This window comes from Amblyraja radiata, chromosome 32, assembly GCF_010909765.2.
Source record: "Amblyraja radiata isolate CabotCenter1 chromosome 32, sAmbRad1.1.pri, whole genome shotgun sequence".
Lineage (NCBI taxonomy): Eukaryota > Metazoa > Chordata > Chondrichthyes > Rajiformes > Rajidae > Amblyraja > Amblyraja radiata.
Window position 1 is genome coordinate 17,849,730 of NC_045987.1, and position 25,755 is coordinate 17,875,484.

Sequence of the window (25,755 nt, forward strand, 5' to 3'; positions counted from 1 at the left end):
AATGAGTCCATGGGGAGGAAGGCGGTGGAAGGATACGCTGGCAGGCTGTGCTGAAGTGTGGTGACAGGAGCCACGGGGAGGAGGAATATCAGCACTAGTCCATTGGCCAAGAGCTGTAGGTTCGAACCAGACACATCTCCCCTTCAGGCTGAAGTCCATATAGACCGGAGAAGAGGAGGGAGACACTGAACAGGTGATATCTGCTTTATATTAAACACAGGGAGGCACAGTGGCGCAGCGGTAGAGTTGCTGCCTTGCAGCGCCAGAGACCCGGGTTCGATCCTGACTACGGGTGCTGTCTGTACGGAGTTTATACGTTCTCCATGTGACTGCGTGGGTTTTCTCCGGGTGCTCCGGTTTCCTCCCAGACGCCAAAGATCTACAGGCTTGTAGGTCAATTGGCTTTGGTAAGATTGGAAATTGTCCCTAGTGTGTAGGATGGGGCTGGTGTGCGGGGATCGCTGGTCGGTGCGGACTCGGTGGGCCAAAGTCCTGTTTCCATGCTGTATCTCTGACCTAAACTGAACACAATTTTACGTTCTTGTTCCGACTCTGAGCTTACTGTGTCCTCTCCATCTGTGCTTTAAACCCGCTCAGCCTACAACGCCATGGAGACTGAAGGTGACTTTTCAGTTGTGGATTTTTAATTGGCATCCTTTGTGAGTTCTCCTTAGATTCATGGGTAAAGCCCTTCAGCTTGTGATGAACAGATGAGCCATTTGCCGTGCGCCCTGCTTCCCTCAGTGTGGGGTCATGGCTCTGAAGGTGATCTATTTTTAAACGTAAAATATGTGCACTCAAGATGGAGAAGTGCTTAAAAATGACAACAAAACAAAAAATTTGAACACCAGAGGAAAATGAAGAAAAATCTGCTGATCACTGGATGCGAACAGTGGATTGCTTGAGACCGCCTCGGCTCTTTGAAGCAGGCAGTTTCACCAGAGCCTGGTGGGTATTAGAGAGGCTAGATTTTGGGGTACGTAGAGTCATTCGTCATGGAAACAGACCCTTCGGCCCAGTTGGCCCGTGCTGCCCATGATGCCTCATTAACATGGGTCGTACCCGCCCACGTTTGGCCCATATCCCTCTGAACCTTTCCTATCCATGTACACATCCAAATGCCTTTCAAATGTTGTTATATTTTCTACCTCAACCACCTCCTCTGACAAAAGGTGCAGGAAATGTGTCTGAAGAAGGGTCTTGACCCGAAACGTCACCCATTCCTTCTCTCCAGAGATGATGCCTGTCCCGCTGAGCTACTCCAGCTTTTTGTGTCCACCTCCTCTGACAGTTCGTTCCATTTACCCTCCACCCACTGGGTGAAAACATTGCCCCTCAGATTCTTAATAAATCTTTCCCTTCTCACCTCAAGCCTATGTCCCATAGTTCTTGATTCCCCAACTCTGGGTAAAGACTCTGAACATTTTGCCTTATCTATTCCCCTTGCGATTTTATACACCTCTATAAGATCATCCATCATCCTCCTGCGCTCCAAGGAATGAGGTTCTAGTCCACCCAACCTCTCCCTGTAGCTCATGTCCTCAAGTCCTGGCAACACCACAGCACTAGCAGATCATTCAGCCCCTCGAACCCACAGTCCAGCGGGATTGTAGCTGATGATGCCCATCATCTGCCGGATCCGATGTCCCGTCGTCCTATTCATATCTAAACGTGAATGAGCCTGCAGTTGAGGATCAGGTTGGACAAATGGAAGATCCAGCTCCCTTCACAAGCTGCCAGACATCAAGCCTCAATGAGCAGTGAGCCTGATACGTGCTTGCTTGTTATGACAAGCACAAGGGGCGGCACGGTGGCGCAGCGGTAGAGTTGCTGCCTTGCAGTGCCAGAGACCCGGGTTCGATCCTGACGACGGGTGCTGTCTGTGTGGAGTTTGTACGTTCTCCCCGTGACCACGTGGGTTTTCTCTGGGCGCTCCGGTCTTCTCCCACACTCCAAAGAGGTACAAGTTTGTAGGTTAATTGGCTTTAGGAAAGATTGTAAATTGCCCCTGGTGTGTAGGCTAGTGTTAGTGTACGGGGTGATCGATGGTCGGTGAGGATTCTGTGGGCCGATGGGCATGTTTCCACGCTGTATCTCGAAAGTAAAACTCAAAGTAACTGATGGTGGCACATCACTGCCAACAAATAACACATCCTTAGAAATAAAAATGAGATTTTTCTTTCCCACAAGTTGCTTTAAAAATCCAAGATACGCGACGCAAAATGCTGCGGTAACTCAGCGGGCCAGGCAGCATCTCTGGAGAGAAGGAATGGGTGACGTTTCGGTACGAGACCTTTCTTCAGACTCTGAGTGAGCTCAGCAATATTACCAATGGTCAATGATACATTCTCTACCCACGAACACATGGAAAATCATAAATCCAGTTCCTGATACAGCAAATAATAATAACGTTCACCTTCATTGTTTTTGTATGTGCTCTACTCTTTGGGATTCATTTCCTCTTTCTCACCCGTATCTCAAGTGATACGCTTATCATTTAATCTCCCCATTCAATCGCTGCCATTTCCTTCCGCTCCTATCTCCGCTATTGCTTTGACCCGGTCGCGTACTTTTATTCATTCCGCAAGAGAAAGTTCTCTCCGTTTAATGGATCTCAGACAGAAATAGTGACTGAGAAACCACTCATCTCGATATCAGAGTGAGATTGGCGCCCTTTAAATCATTCTCTTGTTTGCCTTTTGTAACCGTGAGTCATAGAGTCATACGGCATGGAAACAGGCCCTTCAGCCCAACTTGCCCACGCCGACCAACATGTCCAATCTACCATGGTCCCACCTGCCTGTGTTTGGCCCCTATCCCTCTGCACCTATCCTATACATGTACCTGCCTAAATGTTTCTTAAACGTTGCAATATCCCTGCCTCAACTACCTCCTCTGGCAGTTTGTTCCATACACCCACCACCCTTTGTGTAAGAAAGTTACCCCTCAGGTTCCTATTACATCTTTCCCCCCTCACCTTCAACCTATCTCATCTGGTTCTCAGATTCCCCAGCTCTGGACAAGAGATTCTGTTCGGCTCACGAAGATAGACACAAAATGCGGGACAGGCAGCATCTCTAGAGGGAAGGAATGGGTGACGTTTCGGATCGAGACCCTTCTTCAGACTCACATTCCTCACACGAGGCAGCTTGAAGCCTTACCTAAGCGGCAGCTTCCACTAGATGTCACCACTGAGCAAGGGCAGCGCTCACACTCAGCTGTCAAGACAACCTGGGGTTTCCTGTAAAAAGTCTCCTTGCAATTCTCGCAGTGATGTCCCTCCGTGTTTCCAGTGCAGTTCCAGCAGAACCCTAGACAAATGAAAACAGAACATATCAGGAGAGCGCTCCAAACAGGACTGGACGCAGATTTTTGACAGTGGCCCTGGCTGCATGAACTGTCGAGAGGAGGGCGGTTTTAACTCAGTTAACTTAACTGGCAATCAATTAACGGCAGAGATATGATCAAAGGCAGTCGTAGATGGTCAGACATGCAGCCAGTGGCAGCAGCTGTACACAGAGTACACACACACATGGATACAATTAGCGGTAACATCTGTGATGAATCTTCTCCTGGAGTTGCGTCTATTTATCCAATATTGAGACGTATTTGTCTTGCTGTTTGGAGCTGATGAGAGCTCACACACTCAATTGTTTCTGTACACTATTTCTGTACACTTGCTAATCAGGGATGTGCTTAGGTATGGCAACACTCTACTGGACTGAGAAAATCATTTCACTGTGTGTCTGCACGTCGCTCACGTGACAATAAAGGCACCACCACCACCACCAGATAACGTGCTTTGCTACTTTTCTTGCTGAAATGGACCATATCGCATCTCCCCACATTGTCACCCCGTTTGCCTAATCCGAGTTCATTGATTGAACTTGTCGACATTTCTTCGTCGTGCTTTGAAACCCCAAACTCTCAAGGAGATCCAGAGAACTGTTGAGGTTTTAACAAGGTCAAGGCTTTCCCTGAGAAGACCCAACTGCTAAGCTGTAAACCCAGCACTTCTGTTCAGCAACTACAGACCAGGTGAATATAGAATGTAAAAACAAGGAACTGCAGATGCTGGCCCACACAAAAGGACACAAAGTGCTCAGCATCTCTGGAGAACATTGGATAGGTGACGTCTTGGGTCGGGGCCCTTCTTCAGACTGATTGCTGGGTGGGAGGAGGGTGTGGCAAGGCTGGGAGGGAGAGTTGTAGCATGCTATGTGGCTCACATTGCCCTCTCACCATCCTGAATCCATAGTTAATCTCATGCAATAGCTTCAGGGAAAGTCAATAATGTCATAACCAACAAGATGCTTTTACTAATATAAAAAAAAGACACAAAGTGCTGGAGTAACTCAGCGGGTCAGGCAGCATCTCTGGAGTGTTTAATCATAGAATGATCAACTGAAGCTTAGAAGCTAGCCCACATCAAAGTGTAACAAAGGTTCAGAATGTAAGAATGTTGTCCCCCCCTAAATGTCCCCTTTATGGCTTACAAATGTTCAGAGGGATAGAACAGGTGTCAGGGGTTATGGGGAGAAGGCAGGAGAATGGGGTTGAGGGATAAATAGATCAGCCTTGATTGAATGGTGGAGTAGACTTGATGGGTCAAATGGCCTAATTCTGCTCCTATCGTTTATTAACTTATAATGGTCCAAATGAGGGCAGGTGGGACTTGTGGTGTAGATGGGGCATGTTGGGCTGCGTGGGCAAGTTGGGCCGAAGGGCCCGTTTATGTGCTGTATGACTCTATTGTCTTCACACTGCTGGGAACAATCACGGCAGAATCTAGTAAACATGACCTTGACTCATCAATCTGTTTATGAATTTAATTCAGCGAAAACTGCTTCCTTTTTAACATCGCTGTCAACACATTGAACCAACGCCACCAGACTGAGCCTGCAGAACAGGCCGCTGGGTCTTGCCGCCCGTCACGTTCTTTGATAGGTCAATGGTGCTGAAGATAAATAGCTTGGGCATGTGTAGGAAGAAACTGCAGATGCTGGTTTAAACTGCAGACACAAAAAGCTGGAGTAACTCAGCGGGTCAGCCCCTGACTCTCAGTCAGAAGTAGGGTCTCAACCAGAAACGTCACCTATTCCTTTTGTCCAGAGATGCTGTCTGAGTTACTCCAGCTTTTTGTGTCTGTCTTGCGCATCTGTGGACGGACGTGAGGAGGAAGTGAACTTTTCACTTCAAACGCAACTTTAAGAGTCTCCGAAGAAAATCTTTGTGACGTTGGCCATTTGGGAAATGGCTGTGCTTGGATCAGGATTGCTGATGTGGGATGGGGTTTCCTGCTGTGGGACTGTACCGGCTGGAATGCGGAGCCTGGTCGGGGATTCTGGCCACGGTACCACTGGCGAGGCGCTGGAGTGAGTGGAATCTGTGCAGCGCTGCTGTCCATGTTGCTGACACCACAGTTCATGTTTCCAGGAATAGCTCCCATCGAGCACATTCAGCAGAAACACAAAGTGAAACTGGTGCACAATGCTGCTTTTCTTTGCCCAAAACCTCGCCTTTCATTGCTGAACGCAACATGATTGAAAAGGGCCACTTTCATCCCACACTTTGCACTTTGACAGACACTGTCCCTGCTGCCTACTCACAGGGAACACTGTCTTTAGGTTCGAACACACAGCACAGCAATAGGTAATTCGGCCCACAATTTCCCTGCCAAACACAATGCCAAAATAAACTAATCTCCTCTACCTGCACATGATCCATAGCCCTCCATATCCATGTGCCTTTCTAAAAGCCTCTTAAATGCCACTGTTGTATCTGCCTCCACTACCGCCCTTGGCAGTGCGTTCCAGGCACTCACCACCCTCTGTGTAAAACACCTGCCCCGCACATCTCCAAAGTTTGCCCTTCTCACCTTAAACCTGCGCCCTCTAGTCTTTGATATTCCCACACTGGGAAAAAGGTTTTGAATGTCTACCCAATCTACTCTTCTCATAATTTTATAAACTTCTATCAGGTCTCCTCTCAACCTCCGGCGTTCCAGAGAACACAATCAAGCCTCTCCTTGTGGCTAAAACCCTCTAATCCAGACAGCATTCTGGTGAACCTCTTCCACACCCTGTTCAACACCTCCACGTCCTTGCTGCATTGGGCGGCCAGAACTGCACATAACACTCCACCTGTGGCCCACCCAGAGTGTTATAGAGCTGTATCTTGACTTCCTGACTCTTATAGTCAAGGCCCCGACCTAAGAAGCATGGGTTTAGTTTATTTATATTTGTGTGTATCAAGGTACAGTGAAAAAAAGTTGCATGCTATCCAGTCATAGTCTATGTGTAGGAAGGAACTGCAGATGCTAGTTTAAATCGCAGAGACACAAAATACAGGAGTAACTCAGCAGGACAGGCAGCATCTCAGGAGAGAAGGAATGGGTGACATTACGGCTCGAAACGTCACCTATTCCTTCTCTCCAGAGATGCTGCCTGTCCCATTGAGTAAATCCAGCATTTTGTATCCATCCTCAAATCATACTCGACATGAGGCCAATCACACACAAGTAAGAGAGTGGAATGATTAGAGCGGATAATGGTAGTTCCTCTTCTGGGTCAGCATGCAAAGAGTCGCCATGTTCTGGGGCCATTTTGCAACTTTCAGATCTCAAGACTCTGAAAGTATCGTCCAATCTTATTCCAAGGAGAAAAGTGTTTCCTTCCTTCTCACTTCAAGGCTGGGTGGCCTGGCGTCGCTGGAGCGATGGTGTGGGGTGCGGCCTGGCCATGCGCGATGACGTCGGCTGCTTCCACCGCCGCCCCGTGCAGTTGCCCCAGGCAGCGCTCGGTCGACTTCACTATGAGAGAACTTTGAGTGGTCATTCACCAGGGAATGTCAGAGCTCTCCTCTCTGCTGCAGCCCAGTGAGGGGCAGATCAGAGCCACTATGTCCAGAGGAGAGAACAACATTGTGCTACACAAATCTACGGCAGCGAGACCAAGCGCAGACAGGCCGATCCTTCTGCTGAACACCTTCGCTCAGTCTGCCTTGGCCTACACGATCACACGGTTGCCAAACCTCTCTGTCCTGGGCCTCCTCCACTGTCAGAGTGAGGCCCAGCATGAACTGGAGGAACAGCACCTCGATCTGTCCAAATGTCTTTCAGACGTTGTAATATTAATTGTACCTGCCTCTACAGTTCGTTCCATATATCCACCACCCTCAGAGTGAAAGTGTTGCCCTTTAGGTCCCCGTTAAATCGCTTGTCTCTCACCTTAAATCCAGACCCACTTGTTTTAGCCTCTCCGACCCTGGGACCATTCACCTTATCCAGGTTCTTCACATCATTTCATGTGCCTGCACAAGGTCGGCTCTCAACCACTTAGGTAACCTCCAAGGTAAAGTCCTCGCCCGTCCAGCCTTATCACTGAAACTGTGCATTCCTGGCAACATCCTTGTGAATCTTTTCTCTACTCTTCCCAGCTTAACGATAACCTTGCTATAACAGTGCGACTGCAAGCGTAATCTATCCGTGAGCAGTCCTACCCTCTCCCTGGTTACCGTCTTGTTTTTAATGTACATACAAAAAAAGCCTTTGGATTCTCTTTAATCCTACTTGCCAAGGACATTTCTTCGTCTACTTTGGCCCTCCTAATTCCCTGCTTAAGTTCTTTCCTGCTTGCTTTATATTCCTCAAAGGCCCTGCCTAATTTCATCTTTTGCTTCCTTTTATGTTTTAATCATATTTACAACCTCTCTTGTCATCCAAGGTTCTGTTACCTTGCCCTCTCTGTCCTTCCTGCTCACTGGAACATGCCGGTCCTGAGCCCGTCTAATCAACTGTTCTTTAAATGATTCCCACATGTCAGATATGGTCTTACCCAATACCAGCTGCGCCCATTTCACTCTTCCTGGCCACTGGCTAGTAATGTTGTCATCAGCCTAACCCCAATTTAGTACTTTCCCCCAAGGTCCAGACTTATTTTGATTCATAGCGATCTTAAAACTTAAGGAGTTGTGATCACTGTTCTCTAAATGCTCTTCCATTGAAACACCAGTCACCTGGCCAGAAGACAGGCACACAATGCTGTCGTCACTCAGCGGGTCAGGCAGCATCTCTGGAGAAAAGGCATAGGTGACATTTCGTGTCGAGACCCTTTTTCAGTCACCTGGCCAGGCTTGTTCCCCAATACAAGCTCCGCTATGGTTCCTTCCTGAATTGGACTATACATGTACTGTTTCAAGAGACCCTCTTGGATACACATAGCAAATTTGGTTGAATCTCTGGAGTGACCCCCCTCCCTGAAGCTACTGTCTGTAACCCTCACTGTCTCTATATGCTCCTCATCGACTCCAACTGTTGGTCCAACCAACCATGGAGTCTGGGATGAGCTGTAGCTGGACATACTTCCTGCACACATGGTTGTCAGGGACATATAACCACTCCCTGGTCTCTCACATCTGACACAAGGGGAAAGGCCACTCCACTGACTGCCATTACTGCTATCTTCATACACACATAAAAATAACTTTAATGTGGGCAACCCAGTGGTGCAGCGGTAGAGTTGCTGCCTCACAGCGCCAGAGACCCGGGTTCGATCCTGACTACGCGTGCTTCCCGAGCCGAGTTTGTAAGTTCCCCTGGTGACCGCGTGGGTTTTCTCCTGGTGCTCCGGTTTCCTCCCACATCCCAAAGACGTGCAGGTTTGTGGGTTAATTAGCTTCTGTAAATTGCCCCCTAGTGTGTAGGATGCGAAAATGGCATAACATAGAACTTGTGTAGGGGTGATCGAGGGTCGGAGTGGACTCGGTGGGCCAAAGAGACTGTTTCCACGCTGTATCTCTAAACTAAACTAAATTCAAGCAGACTTAATTTTAGACAACCTTATTCACTGTCCACTACACCACCAAGTTTGGTGTCATCTGCAAACTTACTCTCCTTGTTCGCAACATTGTCATCCAAATTGTTAATGCTGATGCCACACAATAGTGGACCCAGCACTGATCCCACAGCTCACCACTGCTCACACGCCTCCAATCTTTTCAACCACCCTCTGACTCCTACAACCAAGCCAGTCTAGTGTGCAGATCCTTGTCAAAGGCCTCGCTAAACTCCATGTTCAAAGGTTCAAAGGTCAGTTTATTGTCACATGTACCAATTAAGGTACAGTGATATTCGTATTACCATACAGCCATACTAAAAATAGGCAACAAGACACAAAACTACATGAAAGTTAACATAAACATCCACCACAGCAGATTCCCCACATTCCCCACTGTGATGGAAGCCAATAAAGTCCAATCTTCCTCCTCATTTATTCTCCCGCGGTCGGGGCGATCGGAGCGCCGCAGACGGCGGTCGAAGCCCCCGTGTTGGGGCGATCGAAGCTCCTGCAGCCTGGAGCTCCTGAAGTCAGTCTCTAACCAAGGACCGCGAGCTCTACGATGTTAAGTCCTGCAGGCTCCTGCGGTTGGAACTCACTTAATCCACAACTACCGCCTGCCGTCATCGGTGTTCTACATCACCCCTTCAAAAAACTCAATCAAATTCACGAGACACGGTTTCCCATGCACACAGCCATGCTGACTGTCATTAATCAGTCTTGCCTTTCCAAATACAATTAAACCCTGTCCCACAGAATCCCCGCCATTGACATTACGTTCATCGACCTCTAGTTCCAATGCTTGTCCCTGCAGCCCTTCATAAACAAAGGCACAACATTAACAAGTCTCCAGTATTCTGGTATCTCCCTGCAGCTAAAGATGACACAAATATCTCTGCCAGGGCCCAAGCAGTTTCTTCCCTCGCATCCTAGGATACACTTGATCGCGCCCTGTAATAAGCCTCGAGGCTGCCAGCATCTCTTCCTTTGTGATGTGGATAGTTTCCAACACATTACTATTAATTTCCTAATTCCTGAGCTTCCATGACGCTCACAACGGTAAATGCAGCTGAGAAATATTCATTTGACACATCATCCATCTCCTGTGGCTCCACGGTGATCCTCAAGGGGATTCTCTCCCCAGTTTACCTTTTCCTCATTACACGTGGAATCTCTTTGGTTTCTCCTTTCCTTTATCTGCCACAACTATCTCATGTCCTCCTGATTTCCCTCTTAAGTGTTGAGCCTCCTACATCTCTTATACTCCCCAAAGGGATGTGACTGATCCCGGCTGCCTCTATCTGACATACACCTCCTTCTCTTTCTTGACGGTGGAGGCAGGTACAATCGTGGCATTTAAGAGAGTTTTGGATAGGCACTTGGATATGCAGGGAACGGAGGGATCTGGATTATGCACCAGCAGATAAGGTGGTAAGGGAGATAGGAGCAGAATTAGGCCATTCGGCCCATCAAGTCTACTCCGCCACTCAATCACGGCTGATCCATCTCTCTCTCCGAACCCCATTCTCCTGCCTTCTTCCCATAACCTCTGACGCTCGTACTCATCAAGTTATTAAACATAACAGTTGGTCTTGACATTGTTCTTGATTATGCTGGTGGCCTTGCTGAGGCAGCGTGAACCGCAGATGGAGACAATGGAAGGGAGATTGGTCTGCGTGATGGTCTGGGCAACATCCACAACTCTCTGCAATTTGATCCGATGTTAGTTCGATGTTACAAAAAGATGACGGTCGGGAGAGATGCATTACTCCTGACTTAATGACGAACAGATTTCACAACCCAAGAGAGCCAAGTACAGTAACGTGCAGCGGGTTTCACTGGGGATAGTTCAGCCCTCATGGGATCGCTGCACGATCTCCCCCGCCGCCGATCCCCGTGCAATGCACCATGAGTTATGCTCTGGGAAGTCTGGCTCAATGTACAACAGCACAGAAGCCTCCGCTGTGAGGATGATTTAACAGGGACCAGCCTGCGGAGCAGACTGCGCGTTGTCAGTGAACTCTGAAACTCAACAATAACAAAACCCAGCATTCCTTTGGGGTACATGTTCCAAAAAACCAAACAGGCGAGAGACAAAGAAAACTTCTCTGGAAACAACTCTGTGTCATCCGAGCCCCTCTTGGGTAAATCTTCACTCAATCCTCTTCTCTCTTATGTTTGGAACCATCAATCACACGACGAGAAACAAGGAACTTTAGTTTTTGTTTTAGTTTGTAGAAATACAGCGTGGAGACAGGCCCTTCGGCCCACCGAGTTCTATCCTACCCACTAGGGACGATTTACAGAGGACAAGTAACCTGTGAACCTGCACCTCTTTGGAATGTGGGAGGAACCGGAGCACCCAGAGAAAACCCACGTAGTCACAGGGAGAACGTACCAACTCCACACAGAGAGTGGAGTGAGGTCAGAATCAACCCCTGGTCTCTGTAAATTGCCCCTAGAGTGTAGCTGGGATAACATAGAACTAGTGTGAAAGAGTGATCGATGGTCAGCGTGGACTCGGTGGGCCGAAGGGCCTGTTTCCATGCTGTATCTCTAAACTAAACTAAAGTAAGTCCACAGGGGAGGCTAAGTATTTCTGTTGAAGGCTGATATCTTTAGCTTCCACAGTGGGAAGGTGGATCTATCCCCGCATGGTCCATCACCCTCCGTGTATTCACAATGTCCTGGCTGTGTGACGGGTCGGGCTCCAGTGAAATTAAGGCAATGGATTCACTCCATTTAACTGCAACACGATAAACTGATTTTTCCAACTGAGTGGCGTTGAGTGATCAATTGGGAAGTTTTAATGAACAGGAAAGAAATTAAATTCTAATTGCAGCATTTCTTCCAGCAAGCGAGAGCGAAGGAACAAAAATAAAGCCCAGCCTATCAACCCGTCACCACGGTAACCGCAGATGTATGGAGTGTTACTGTACCATTACTGAAGCAAGATTGCAAAGCCCTTTTGCCCAATTTTGGGTATCCCTGTGATAATCAATCTTCAGCCAGAAGTAAACAATCCTCTTGTGTCTTTGTCGCCGTTGCAACGTCTGGCTTCAAAACTAAACTATTGAGGTTATATCGTCCACAATGTGATCACCACAACCTTGGGTTCAAATATGCTTATATTTTTACCTTCCACAAGAAAACAAAAATTCCTGACAAGCAATTCAAAATTCCCAAATTTAACCAGACATGAGTTTTCAGTGATTTCGGATCGTTTTTTTTAAATTGAGGGAACCCTGTAACCATGGTAACGTCAGATGGAATCTATGCTGAAGATGCTAGTCTGCTTGCAGGGCCTGCTGTCTGCGTTGGATGTGATGGATGTCCAGGGGCTTGCCTTTCCACGCTACTATTCCTGCCTCAGAAACCACAACAAAACACATCTCACAAACAGCATTGAATCTTGTAACCAAAGGGCGGCACAGACGTGCAAGAAGGAACTGCAGATGCTGGTTTACAGCGAAGGCAGACACAAAATGCTGGAGTGACTCAGTGGGTCAGGTAGCATCTCTGTAGAAAAGGAAGAGGTGACATTTCGGGTCAAGACCGATGTCTGACAAAGGGTCTCAACCCGAAACGTAACCTATTCTCGCCTGACCCGCTGAGTTACTCCAGCATTTTGTGTCTATCTATCGGCGGCACAGATGTGCTGCTGGTAGAGCTGCTGCCTCACAGCACCGGAGACCCGGGTTCGATCCTGACCTTGGGCGCTGTCTGTGTGTGTGAAGTATGCACGTTCTCCCTGTGACTGCATGGGTTTCCTCCGGGTGCTATAGCTTCCTCCCACGTCAAAAAAGACGTGTGGGTGTGTAGGTTAATTGGGCCTCTGTAAATTCCCCCCAATGCTGAAGGAATAGATGAGAAAGGTGGATAATGTCGAACCAGTGTGAACGGGTGATCGATGGTCGGCATGGACTCGGTGGGCCGAAGTACTTATCCGGACCCTTGTTAAATGCTGTCGGCAACGCTCCTTGGTCCCCCAGGCTTGGCTCCACTCACCAGCTCAGTGGGGTGGGGCATTGCAACCTTCACGTGGTCCACCCTGTTTCGACTAATGCAATCAACCCGACGTGCACAAACAAGATCAAACAGAACAAGTTGACCTGCAACTTTAGGCTGTGCACGCAATAGGCAAGTAGAAGACCAGCTCAGTTCCAACCCAAGCAGGGAGTGGGTCAGAAACTTTACACGCTCAACAGCTGCGAGGCACTGCACACTCAGTGAGTGTGAAACCTTACACGCTCAACAGTTGTGAGACTGCACACCCAGTCAGTGTGAAACACACTCAGTGAGTGTGAAACCATGCACGCTCAACACTACACACTCAGGGTGCATGCAACTATGCACCTAATGCTCAACAAGTGTGATACCTCGTATACTCGTGAAACATGATGCACTCACACATATAAGGCCGTAAGACAAAGGAGCAGCTTCAGGCCATGAGGCCATCCGTGTCGACTTCGCCATTCAATCATGGCTGATCTAGTTTTCCTCTCAACCCCATTCTCCTGCCTTCTCCCCATTGATTTCCCGTAACCTTTGATGCCCTTACTAATCAAGAGATACCTTCACCCCACCATGCCGCTCCCTGTGGATCTCCTGAAGCACCCTTGCCCAAGCCTGACTCCCCCATCCCCAGCTTTTTATACCTTCCTACTACCATTCCACCCCCAAAATACCAGCCCAATAGCCAGGCTTTTGCTTGTTACTCTCGTGAAGAGCCAGGACTGAGAGGTTGGGCAGACTATTTATGGGGGTGATGTTATAGAGGTGCATGAAACCATGAGGGGAATAGATAAGGTGAATGCACAGAGTCTTTTACCCAGAGTAGGGGAATGAAGAACCATAGGGTTAAGATGAGAGGGGCAAAATTTATTAGGAATCTGAGGGGCATTTTTTTTTCACACAGAGGGTGGTGGATATATGGAGCGAGCTGCCAGAGGAGGTAGATGAGGCTGGGACTATAACAACATTGAAAAGGCATTTGGACAGGCGCATGGACAGGAAAGGTTTAGAGAGAAGATAGACACAAAGCGTTGGAGTAACTCAGCGGGTTGGGCAGCACCTCTGGAGAAAAAGGATGGGGTAATAGGTTTAGAGGGATATGGGCCAAACGCGGGGAGGTGGAGTAGTGTAGCTGGGGAATCTTGGTCGGCATGGGTAAGTTGGGCTGAAGGGCCTGTTTCGGTGGGTGCTGTGCGACCGTGTTCCTGTGTGGGGAGTCACCAAGACCATGACACTGGCCACCGGTGTCGACCCCCTGACTAAACACAGTAGTTAATCGAGTGCGGACCATGTGGCCGTGACTGGGGGTTGCAGCAGGGAGATGGAGCCAGGAACATGCAGAGATGCGATGGAGCAGGTCAACGCTGGTTCAAATTACACTCAGAAGTCACACACGTCCTGTTTGACTATTTCAAGCAAGCCAGGCTCAACTCCAAAGCCGAAGGTCACCCGGATACTGGGCAGCCCTTGGGCCTCGTACGTATCAGCCCCTCAGTCACGGATCTCAGCACAACCTCGTCGCTTTGTTCTCCAATCCCTGCCCGGTCCACGGGCTGTGCAAAAACCTTTTGAAGAGGCCGTTAATGTAAAATTGGCGCGGAAGAGAAGGGGGTCCGGAGGCGAAAGGAGGGCCAGAGGGTCACAAAATTAAATCAAGATATCCGTGCAAATTAGTACAAGCCTGCTGTGAAGCAAGCTGTCAGCTGGAAGGGAAGGGAAGGGAGGAGGGGGGAGAAAGTTTAATTCAGAGTCTCGCCTGGTGATGAGGAAACTGGAGCAAGCTCATTGCCAACTCTCTCACTCAGATCACTCTTACTCCAGATTCTGCACAGAAACTTAACATGGGAAGGGGCTCGTTCTCTCCAACACAGCTGTAACCATCACCTCCTGGGGTTACAGGTACAGAAATTTACTCAAAACACTCAGCAGGTCAGGCAGCTTATGTAGAAAGAGAAACACAGTTCACACATCTGAATGTTAACCCTGTCTTCCCCTCCATGGATGCTGCCTGACCTGCTGAGTGTTTCCAGAATTCCTGTGCTCAGGTTTAGGTCTATTATTGTTACATGTACTGGGGTACAGTGAAAAGTTTTGCCTTGCAATGCTGTCTGAACAGATATCCCATACATAGATACAATTAGTTCAAACTCAACACAATTGATAGAAGATAGATACAAAATGTTGGAGTAACACAGCAGGTCAGGCAGCATCTCTGGAGAACATGGGGGGGGCGACTGCCTTACAGCGCCAATCCTGACTGGGGGTGTTGCCTGGTACGTTCTCCCTGTGATCACGTGGGTATCCTCACACATTCTAAAGCGTAATGGATTGTAGGTTCATTGGCTTCAGTAAATTGTAAATTGGCCCCAGTGTGTAAGTTAGTGCTAGTGTAGGAGATGATTGCTGGTCGGCACAGACTTGCTGGGCCGAAGGGCCTGTTTCCACGCTGTATCTGTAAAGTCTGAAGTCTAAGATCTAAAACATGGATAGGTAACGTTTCGGGTCTGGACTTTTCTTCAGCTACTCTGCTGTTTCAAGTACAAGCTTGGTGCTTGATTCACAATACAAATATCAAGTGTTCCCCCTTAATTTAGTTTAGTTTAATTTAGAGATTCAGCGCAGAAAAATGCCCTTAAGCCCAACGAGTCCGCATCGACCAGCTTTCCCCGTACACTAGTACTATCCTGCACATTAGGGACAATTTTTGATTTTTTTTAACCAAAGCCAATTAACCTACAAACCTGTATGTCTTTGGGGTGTGGGAGGAAACCGGAGCACCCACAGAAAACCCACGCGGTCACAGGTTGAATGTACAAACTCTGTACAGACAGCACCCGTGGTCAGGATTGAACCTGAGTCTCTGGCGCTGTAAGGCAGCACCTCTACTCCTGTGCCACTGTCCCATCTGATGCAAACACACAACCCACCTCCAGCGGGAGACTCCTACCAATCCAGACATGGACAAGGGTACTTTCATTGGCCAACTACCTCTTGGACCTCGTTGTCCGTCATTTTATGACGAGCCAGACCACGTAAGGCAAGTGGTTCTTTAAATTCCCTGAAATGTTCTCTCAAAGGCATTGTGGAATATATTACATTGAATAGTTATTTGAGGTACTGTGGGTCAACTGATGTTCAAATTCCATAAAGTTCTTTGCATTAAAAATTCAGTGGCAGCTTAAGATTTGCTATTTTCAATTTCCAAGTTTCAAAACCTTGTCGTAAGTCACAATTTTCAGGTGGCTATGATCACGCTGGCGTGACAAATGAGTCCTAAAGTCCGGCTTCCAATGTCCTTGTATTCTCAATAGCTAGCTCCTCACTTAATTGGTTCCATTCTTTTTCAAACATATAAAAGCTGGAGGACAGATTTATTGATTTCCAATTTCGTGTTCTCACGCCACGTGTTAAGTATTGACCGGGATGGCAGGATCTAATCCTCGATTGGGATGGGTCTTTGTTGTTGGACTACACAGTGTATACTTTAGTTTATGTCCATTTGCCTTCGGCACTGCTTACTGACCAGAAACAGAAGCATTGATTTTGACTTGCTTCCTTAGCAATGCTCGTAAACCATCTGATCCCACCCACTCCCTGCTCAATGTTCGGATAATCTAATCATCAACACTGCTTCTGCATGGGGACACAGCGAGCATTGACATATATAAACGTTTCGTTTAGTTTAGTTTAGAGATACAGTGCGGAAACAGGCCCTTTGGCCCAGCGAGTCTGCACCAACCAGCGATCCCCGCACTTTAACACGATCCAACAAAGACTAGGGACAATTTACACATACACCAAGCCAATTAACCTACAAACCTGTACGTCTTTGGAGTGTGGGAGGAAACCGAAGATCTCGGAGAAAACCCACGCGGTCATGGAGAGAACATATAAACTCCGCACAGACAGCACCCATAGACAGGCTCGAACCTGGGTCTCTGGCGCGGTAAGCGCTGTAAGGCAGCAACTCTACTGCTGCGCCACTGTGCCACACGATTGACCTCTAACCGACACAGTGGGATGAACACAGAAAACAAAATGCTGGAGTAACGCAGCGCGACAGGCAGCAACTCTGGAGAGAAGGAATGGGTGACATTTCGGGTCGAGAACCTTCTTCAGACTGAGAGTCAGGGGAGAAGGAGGCCAGAGATATGGAAGGGTTAGGAGTGAAAGCAACGGATCAAAGCAGACGATAATCAAGGAAATGTAGAATGTTTCATTGTTAGCTGAGGGGAAGGTGACAACTAGGCATACAATCAGTAAAATACCAGTAAAATTAATCAGGACAATGAAACTAGTCTGAGAACTAGGGTGTCACTCATTGCCACGGTGTCACTGGTTGCCTTCCTACACAACGGGATGAACAGTTGGTGACGTGACTGGGTTTTCCAGGGACTAAAGCCTTTGGGCTACAGAAACCTTGCAGGGTTCAAACCACAACGGACAGCAGCATGCAAAGCAGGCACGTTGAAGCCATTAGAAGAAGCAAACAAGATTAAGGCAAGCCTCAAATGCATTGCCGTCAAATCATATGGGACAGTATTAAGCTATTCAGTGGCTGCCCTGATCCTAACGTTAAGTATTTAGATATAGTTGATGGAAGAACTTCAATATATTTCAAATCATTTAATCTCAAGCTTTAAATAAATTACCATACTTAGTTTCCGCTTTCCATTTCATTTCATTTCCATTTCATTTCTTGATGTGCTTTTCAAACCGTCTCAGCGTTATGTAAATTTTCTTGCAACTCGCAAGAAAAACACAACAAATCTCTGCCTTGAGTTCTCGGGATTTTCCGTTTCTTGCACATCTTCTGAAAGTGAGGATCTGACCGGTGTTTTGGTGGTGGGAATAATTTTAACATTTGCCTTTATGAGAACGGACTTTCCTTTAATTACAGGGGGGGGGGGGGGGGGGGGGGGGGGTGTATCTGTAGTTTGCGTGATTTGCCCTCCTGTTGCAGTGAGCTGAGTGCGTGATCCTTTCAAATTCACAAGCTCGCGTTTCCTCACGTTCAAAACTCACCACTGAACATCATTTAGGTCCAAGATTATCTTGATTAATGTTAGTTACCAAATGCTATATCGTGTTACAAATATTCAAGCCAGTTACCAGATAGATGCTGACTGACATTGGAAGTGTAAACTAATAGGAACCTGAGGTGCAACTGTTTCACACACAGAGCAGTCGGTATATTTCCGGAAGTGGCGGCGCTGTGATACAGCTGTGGCTCGCCTGCAGTCTGTCTGTTTTTACTTTTTATGTTAGTTTTTTTTTGTCTAGTTTAGTACATTTTTTGGTTATTAGGTGGTGTTATGTGTGTGGGGGGAGGGTGAAACAGAGCTTTCTGTCTCTCCCTTCGGGGGAATACGACTTTTTGTCGTATCCCCCTTCTCTTCCCCCATCTGCGCTGAGGCCTAATGGCGGAGCTGGCGGCCTCCAACCTGCGACCGACCTCGAGGGTCCGGAGGTAGAGCCAGCCAGGACTCACCAACGCGAGGCAGGCCGTCTTCGAGCTGTGGCGACGTCCGGGTAGCGGCACGACTCGGCGCTCCGGTGAGGGCGAACGGTGCGGGGCTGAGACACTCCTGTGCGGCCGGCACGGCTACCGGCTGGAAGGCGCTTCCGTGGGGGCAGCCCGGTGCGGAGCGGAGACGGTGCTACGGCGGCTGAGGCGGCGTTCTGGCGGCGGCAACCTGGATCCGGGGCTCGGCCGCGGGCCAGTGGAGGACAATGTCGGGAGCTCGCAGGTCACAGGCTGGTGCCTGTTTTCCGGAGCACCCATTGCAACAGCTGCGGGCAGCTTCGACCACCCCCCGGGCCGCGGAGCTTGAACCGCGGGACTGACTTACCATCGCCCGGTGGGGAATCGCCTTGGCGCAGAGGGAGAAGAGGAGGGAAGAGACAGTAACTCTAAGACTTTTGCCTCCATCACAGTGAGGAGGTGTTTGGTGAACTCACTGTGGTGGATGTTAATTTGTGTCTATTGTGTTTTGTTATTATTACATGTATGGCTGCAGGCAACAGCATTTCGTTCAGACCGAAAGGTCTGAATGACAAATAAAGGATTCAATTCAATTCAATATATGAACGAGCTGCCAGAGAAGGTAGTCGAGGCAGGTACTATAACAGCATTTAAAGGGTTAAATTTGCACAGGTACATGGATAGGAAAGGGTTAGAGGGATATGAACCAAACACAGGCAGATGGGACTAGATGGGGCATCTCGTGAAAGTGGAATAAGGTAGAACTAATGTGAATGGGTGATTGATGGTCAGCGTGGTGGGCTGAAGGGTCTGTTTCCATGCTGTATCTCTAAACCTCACGGACCCAAAGACAGAATTCCTGGCTCAATCTCCTGGGCTGAGGTGCCACTCTGACACACTATCTGTCCATTCATCTGACTTTAGACTTCAGAGATACATCAGGGCGAAAACAGGCCCTTCGGCCCACCACATCTGCGCCGAGCAGCGATCCGTTTTATGCACCAAGCCTTGGAGAAGCAACCAACATAATCCCACCCCTATCATTCCTTCTCGCCACTCCCGTCCCACAGAAGGTACAGAAGCCTGGGAGGGTGCACCACCAGACTCAGGAACAGCTTCTTCCCCTCTGTTATCAGGCTTCTGAACGATCCTGCCATAAGCCAGGGGACTGACCGATTCTCCTCTACCCCATTGCGGACATTAGACTTTGGGTATGGATCTGATGTGCTACAATGCTGAGAACTATACTCTGCACTCTGTTTCTTCCCCTTTGCTCCACCTATGCTACTTGAGCTTGACTCGATTGCGTTTAATGTATAGCATTATCTGATCTGATTGGACAGCATGCAAAACAAAGCTTTTCACGATATCTCGGTACGTGACAATGACAAATCTAAACCGTTTGGATGCATCAGAGAAGCCGATTTCTGTCCATCTATACTAATGTTATAAGCTCAGATCAGGGCTGTATCCTTCTACGCTCGTCTTTGTCAGTGATGTCTACAACCTGGTGACAATTGGGTGATTAATATCCTTCATTAGAATGCACACTTGTCAACAACAATGTCTTTGAAATGAATTAAAAAAATAAACTTGATTCTGCAGCATGGAGCGGTGCGTTAACAGATCAAATCTGACTTTAATGCAAGAAAGAGAAATGTAAGGAGGGAAGGATAAGACACAGGCAGAGTGCAGCGCTGCAGAGTCATGTTTCCATGGACTTTACTGACCCTTTGATCAGGCATCAGCCCAGCATGAATTGTGGCATTCTCCGGAGTTACCAGAGTCTGAAATCTGAACATAAACCTTCTCTTTCCTGTTCACTAAATGCCGACTATAAACTGGCTTTGGCTGCTTTCTCCAGCTTGTTTTCTGTCCAACTCCAGCTGGTCTTTGTTGTGACTGAGTGAATAGAAAATGATCAGAAAGAGTATAGAAGTTGGGAGGTCGTGTGACAGTTATATAAGACATTAGTGAGGCCACACTCAGAGTATTGTGTTCAGTTCTGGGCACCATGTTAGAGGATAGACGTTGTTAAACCAGGAAGGGTGCAGAGAAGATTTTCAAAGATGTTGCCTGGGCTCGAGGGCCTGAGCTACAGGGAGAGGTTGAGCAGGCCAGGACTCTATTCCTTGGAGTGCAGGAGGATGAGGGGATATCTTATAGAGGTGTACAAAATCATGAGAGGAATAGATCGGGTAAACACACAGAGTCTCTTGCCCAGAGTAAGGGAATCGAGAACCAGAGGACATAGGTTTAAGGTGAGTGGGGAAAGATTCAATAGGAACCTGAGGGGTAAATTTTTCACACAAAGGGTGGTGGGTGTATGGAACGAGCTGCCAGAGGAGGACATTGAGCCAAGTACTATCACAACATTTAAGAAACATTTAGACAGGTGCATGGATAGGACAGGTTTAGAGGGATATGGGCAAGACGCAGGCAGGTGGGACTAGTGTAGATGGGACATGTTGGCCGGTATGGGCAAGTTGGGCCGAAGGGCCTGTTCCCATGATGTATGACTCTAACCAAAGTTTCCACTCACTATGGTAAGAGAAAGAAGATGTGACCAGGACTGGACATTTGTCATACACTGGAGGTAGCACCATGGGTTGTGGCTGGATGTGAGGGAAAACATTAGCTGTTTACTTTTTACCCTCTTCCCTGTTCCCCACCTGTATGCACACCCATTTCTCCCTTTCCCCTTCACCCCCTGTCCCCTTCCACCTACATCCCTTCCCTGGCTTCACGTTTCATGCCGCTTCCATCCTTATCTCTTTATCTCCCTTTTCCCCCCCTGTCTTGTCTTTTCATCTCTGGCCTTTGTCTAAACGCCTACCCTCCCCCCTCTCTCTCCCTCCCTCACCTGTATCTACCTGTCACTTAAGGATACAGAGTTCTGGAGTAACTCAGCGGGTCAGGCAGCATCACTGGAGAACGTGATACATGGATACGTGATGTTTTGGGTTGGGACCCTTCTTCAGACTCCTATCACTAACCAGACTTGTACCAGTCCCACCTCTCTTCCAGCTATCTCCCCCGACTAGTGACACTCAAGAGGCTTTAGTACAGGCAAATGGATATGCAGGGAAACAGCTCACGTGCAGGTAAAGGAGATTAGTTTAACTTGGAAAGATGTTCGGCACAGGACATTCTGGGCCGAAGGGCTGGATCCTGTACTGTACGGCTCAAGACATTCTGGGCCGAAGGGCCAGTTCCTGTACTGCTTGCTCTAAGTTCCAGGTATGATCTATGAGACCACATCTGGAGTGTTGTTCATAAGTTCATTACTTATAGAAGCAGAATTAGGCCATTTGGTCCATCAAGTCTACTCTGCCATTCAATCATGGCTGATCTAACTTTCCCACTCAACTCCATTCTCCTGCCTTCTCCCCATAACCCCTGACACCCGTACTAACCAAGAATCTATCAATCTCCGCGTTAAAAAATATCCATTGACTTGACCTCCACGGCCTTCAGTGGCAATGAATTCCACAGATTCACCACCCTCTGCCTAAAGAAATTCCTCCTCATCTCCTTTCTAAAGTTATGTCCTTTCTATTCTGAGGCATTGGCCTCTGGTTCTGGACTCTCCCACTAGTGGAAACATCCAGTCATTGAAAATACTATATTTTCCCAGGGGGGAAACAAAATTGAGATTATAAAGATTTATAAAATCTTGACACTTTCCATTTCCCAGGGTACACGAGTCAAAATCTAGAAGGCACAGATTTAAGATGAGAGGGGAAAGATTTAGTTTAGTTTATTGTCACGTGTACCAAGGTACAGTGAAAACTTTTTGTTGCGTGCTATCCAGTCAGCCAAAAGACTATACATGATTACAATCGAGCCATCCACAGTGTACATGATACATGGTAAAGGGATAACGTTTAGTGCAAGATAAAGTCCAGTAAAGTCTGATTAAAGATAGTCCAATGGTCTTCATTGAGGTAGATAGCTGCTCAGAGCCACTCTCTCGTTGTTGATAGGATGGTCCAGTTGTCTGATAACAGCTGGGAAGAAACTGTCTCTGAATTCGAAGGACATTTGAAGGGCATGTTATTCACACAGAGGGTGATACATATATGGAATGAGCTGCCAGAGGAAATGGTAGAGGCAGGTACAATAACAACATTGAAAATAAATTTGGACAGGTACGTGAGTAGGTTTGCAGTGGTACGGGCAAACGCAAGCTGTAGGGTTGAGCTCAGGAAGGCACCTTGGTTGGCATGGATGAGTTAGGCCGAAGTCCTATTTCCGAGGTAGACAAAAGTGCTGGAGAAACTCAGCGGGTGCAGCAGCATCTATGGAGCAAAGGAAATAGGCAACGTTTCGGGCCGAAACCCTTCTTCAGACTTCGATTTTCCAGCATCTGCAGTTCCTTCTTGAACGACCTATTTCCGAGCACTAAAAAGGGCCTGTCCCACTTTCACGACCTAATTCACGACCTCTGCCGAGTTTGCCCTTGACTCATACTCGCAGCATGGTCGTCACAAGGTCGTAGGTAGGTCGTGATGCTAGTCGTAGGTACTCGTGGCATCAAGTAGGTCGCGACGTTTTTCTAGCCTGATGAAAAATGTCCACGAGTAAAAAAGGTGGTGAATTAGGTCGTGAAAGTGGGACAGGCCCTTAACTCTATGAGTGATCGTTGAGGCTAAAAGTATTAAAACGTGTGTCCGCCTCGTTACAACGTTCTCGGAAAAATATCACGTGGAAATGAATTGTTCCCGTCAATTCTGAATCCAGGAACCCTCAAGTTCTCCTGTGTGATTCCTGGCTTTAGAGATTTAATTTCTCGGAAAAAGCTGACTGGAGTTGCCACTAAATTGACAGACATACAGTGAAGAGGCAGGGACACTGATCTTGATTCTGCTGCCTTCATATATTTTTAATGCTTTAAAAACATTTCTAAGCCATTTATTTTAAAATCTGGTGTTTGTAACACTGAGTGACAGTCGACAAATTCAGGCAATGGAGCTCTAATTCCCTCCTCCGCACGTACTTGAGCTGCTGACATCCTCCTCACCCCTCCTCCCCTCCCCACCCCCCCTCCCCTGCCCTGCCAACCCCTCATCCCCTCCCAACCACTCCTCTGCCCTCCCTTCATCCCATCCCCACTCCTCCCCTCCCATCTCCTCCCTTCCTCCCATCCCCTCCTCCCCTCCCCACCCCTCCACCACCCCTCCCAACCCCGCCCCTCCTCCCCTCCCCTCCCTACCCCTCCGCTCCCCACCCCTCCCTACCACTCCCCTCCCCACCCCACCCACCCTCCCCTCCCCTGCCCTCCCCTCATCCACTCCCCACCCCTCCTCCCCTCCCCACCCCACCCCTCCTCCCCTCCCACCCCACCCCCCCTCCCCACCCCTCCTCCCTCCCCACCCCACCCCCCTCCCCACCCCTCCTCCCCTCCCCACCCCTCCTCCCCTCCCCACCCCTCCGCTCCCCACCACTCCCCTCCCAACCCCACCCCCCCTCCCCTCCCCCCCTCCCCTCCCCACCCCCCTTCCCTGCCCTCCCCTCATCCCTTCCCCTCCCCACCCCTCCCCACCCCTCCCCTCCCCTCCCCACCCCTCCCTTCCTTACTTTGGATGCATTGTTGATCCTGTAAACAGTCATTCTGGAAGTCTGCATTACGACAATGCTTAGATGTAGAGTTATAGACTCATACAGCATGGAAATAGGCCCTTTGGCCCAACTTGCTCCCATTGACCAATATGCCGCATCTACACTAGTCCCACCTGCCTGCGCTTGACCCAAAACCCTCTAAACATATCCTATCCATGTACCTGTCTGTTTCTTCAACGTTGAGATAGCACCTGCCTCAATGACCTCCTCTGGCAGCTCGTTCCGCAAACCCACCACCCTTTGTGTAAGAAAGTTACCCTTCACGTCCTCATTAAATCTTTCACCCCTCACCTTAAACCTTTGTCCTCTGGTTCTCGATTCTCTTACTCTGGTTAAAAGACTGGGCATTTACCCAATCTATGCCTCTCATGATCTTGTACCCATCTACATGGTCACCCCTCATCCTCCTGCGCTCCAAGGAGTAGAGTCCATGCCTGTTCAACCTCTCCCTGTAGCTCAGGCCCTCCAGTCCCAGCAAGCCCGCCAAGTTGTGTTCCCTGCACGTATCTCGGTCAAAGCTGAAACTGCACCGAGTGCACCATTTGGTAAGAATCTCTCTTCTAAACTCCAGCAGAACGGTTGCCAAATGCAGTGAACTTCACATGACTTCCAGCCGCTCCTGGGAGATCGTTGGCTTTTTTAAGTTGAGTGTTATATTAACTGGTCAGGTTACGGTGGAGGTAGGATGGGGTGTTGAAGGGGAAGGAGTAAAAATGGCAATTGGACTGTTGCTTAGACAAGACCTGCTTACCCCAGGACTGGGTGTTTATGTACTGCAGTAATGGCACCTTCAACACAACATACCCTGCCCCAAGCTGAGAGCTGAGCCGCTGTGTGTTATACTAAACTCATGACTTCAGCCTGTTCCAGTGCATTTAGCTCTGACATTAGACATTCACTGTGAGTGTGAGCATCTGCCTGTCGTGCTGTAAGCCAGAATGATCTTAGGTGGAGGCCCTTCAGCCCTATTCTTTCTATTTTCCATTTAAATTTAGTTTAGTTCAGAGATACAGCCTGGAAACAGACCCTTCGGTCCACCGAGCCCCTGCTAACCAGCGATCACCCCGTACACTGACACTATCCTACACACTAGGGGCAATTTACAATTTTACCAAAGCCAATTAACTGACAAACCTGCATGTCTCTGGAGTTTGGGAAGAAACCGTAGCACCCGGAGAAAATCCACACGGCCACAGGGAGAACGTACAAACTTCGTACAGACAGCACCCATAGTCAGGATCGAACCCGGGTCTCTGGCACTGTAACTCTGGTATTGGGGATCTGGAGCACATTGCCAGGAGTGGTGGCGGAGGCAGATACAATAGTAGTGAGCAAATGAAAGTGCAGGGATCGAGGGAAATGGATCATGTACGGGCAGGTGAGATCTGTTTTGCTTGGCATCATGTTTGGCATGGACATTGTGGGCCGAAGGGCCTGTTCCTGTGCTGTACTGAACTTTGTTCTATATGTACTGAACTTTGTTCTATATGTACTGCTCCTATAGCGTGGACACCTGCCCCATGACCCTCCACGTGTGTCCATGCTGCAAACTGTAGCAAACCCCACTTCTCCAGGCACATCACTTAGTTTACCACACTTGGTTATCTGAGGCCGCCGCACTCTGGGGGACTGGGGGCAGTATAAGGCAGAAAACCAACAGCTTTGTATCCAGTCCTCCCTGAGCTAAGCTTCTCAGTTTGCTTGTAACATTGATCACGGCCTTGTTCAGATTCATGTATATTATTGTCACATGTACTGAGGTACAGTGAAAAGCTCTGTTTTGCATGCTAACCAAAG

The 25,755-nt window shown here is 48.4% G+C and overlaps 1 protein-coding gene across 1 annotated transcript in view; it reads right to left on the reverse strand.

The window, feature by feature from the left end:
- megf9 (multiple EGF like domains 9) overlaps nucleotides 1-25,755 on the reverse strand; it is a 152,959-nt gene that overhangs the window by 24,647 nt on the left and 102,557 nt on the right. Inside the window, exon 4 of the mRNA XM_033049231.1 lies at nucleotides 3,162-3,311. Coding sequence (XP_032905122.1) covers nucleotides 3,162-3,311 — 150 coding nt within the window. The remainder of the gene's footprint in view (nucleotides 1-3,161; nucleotides 3,312-25,755) is intronic.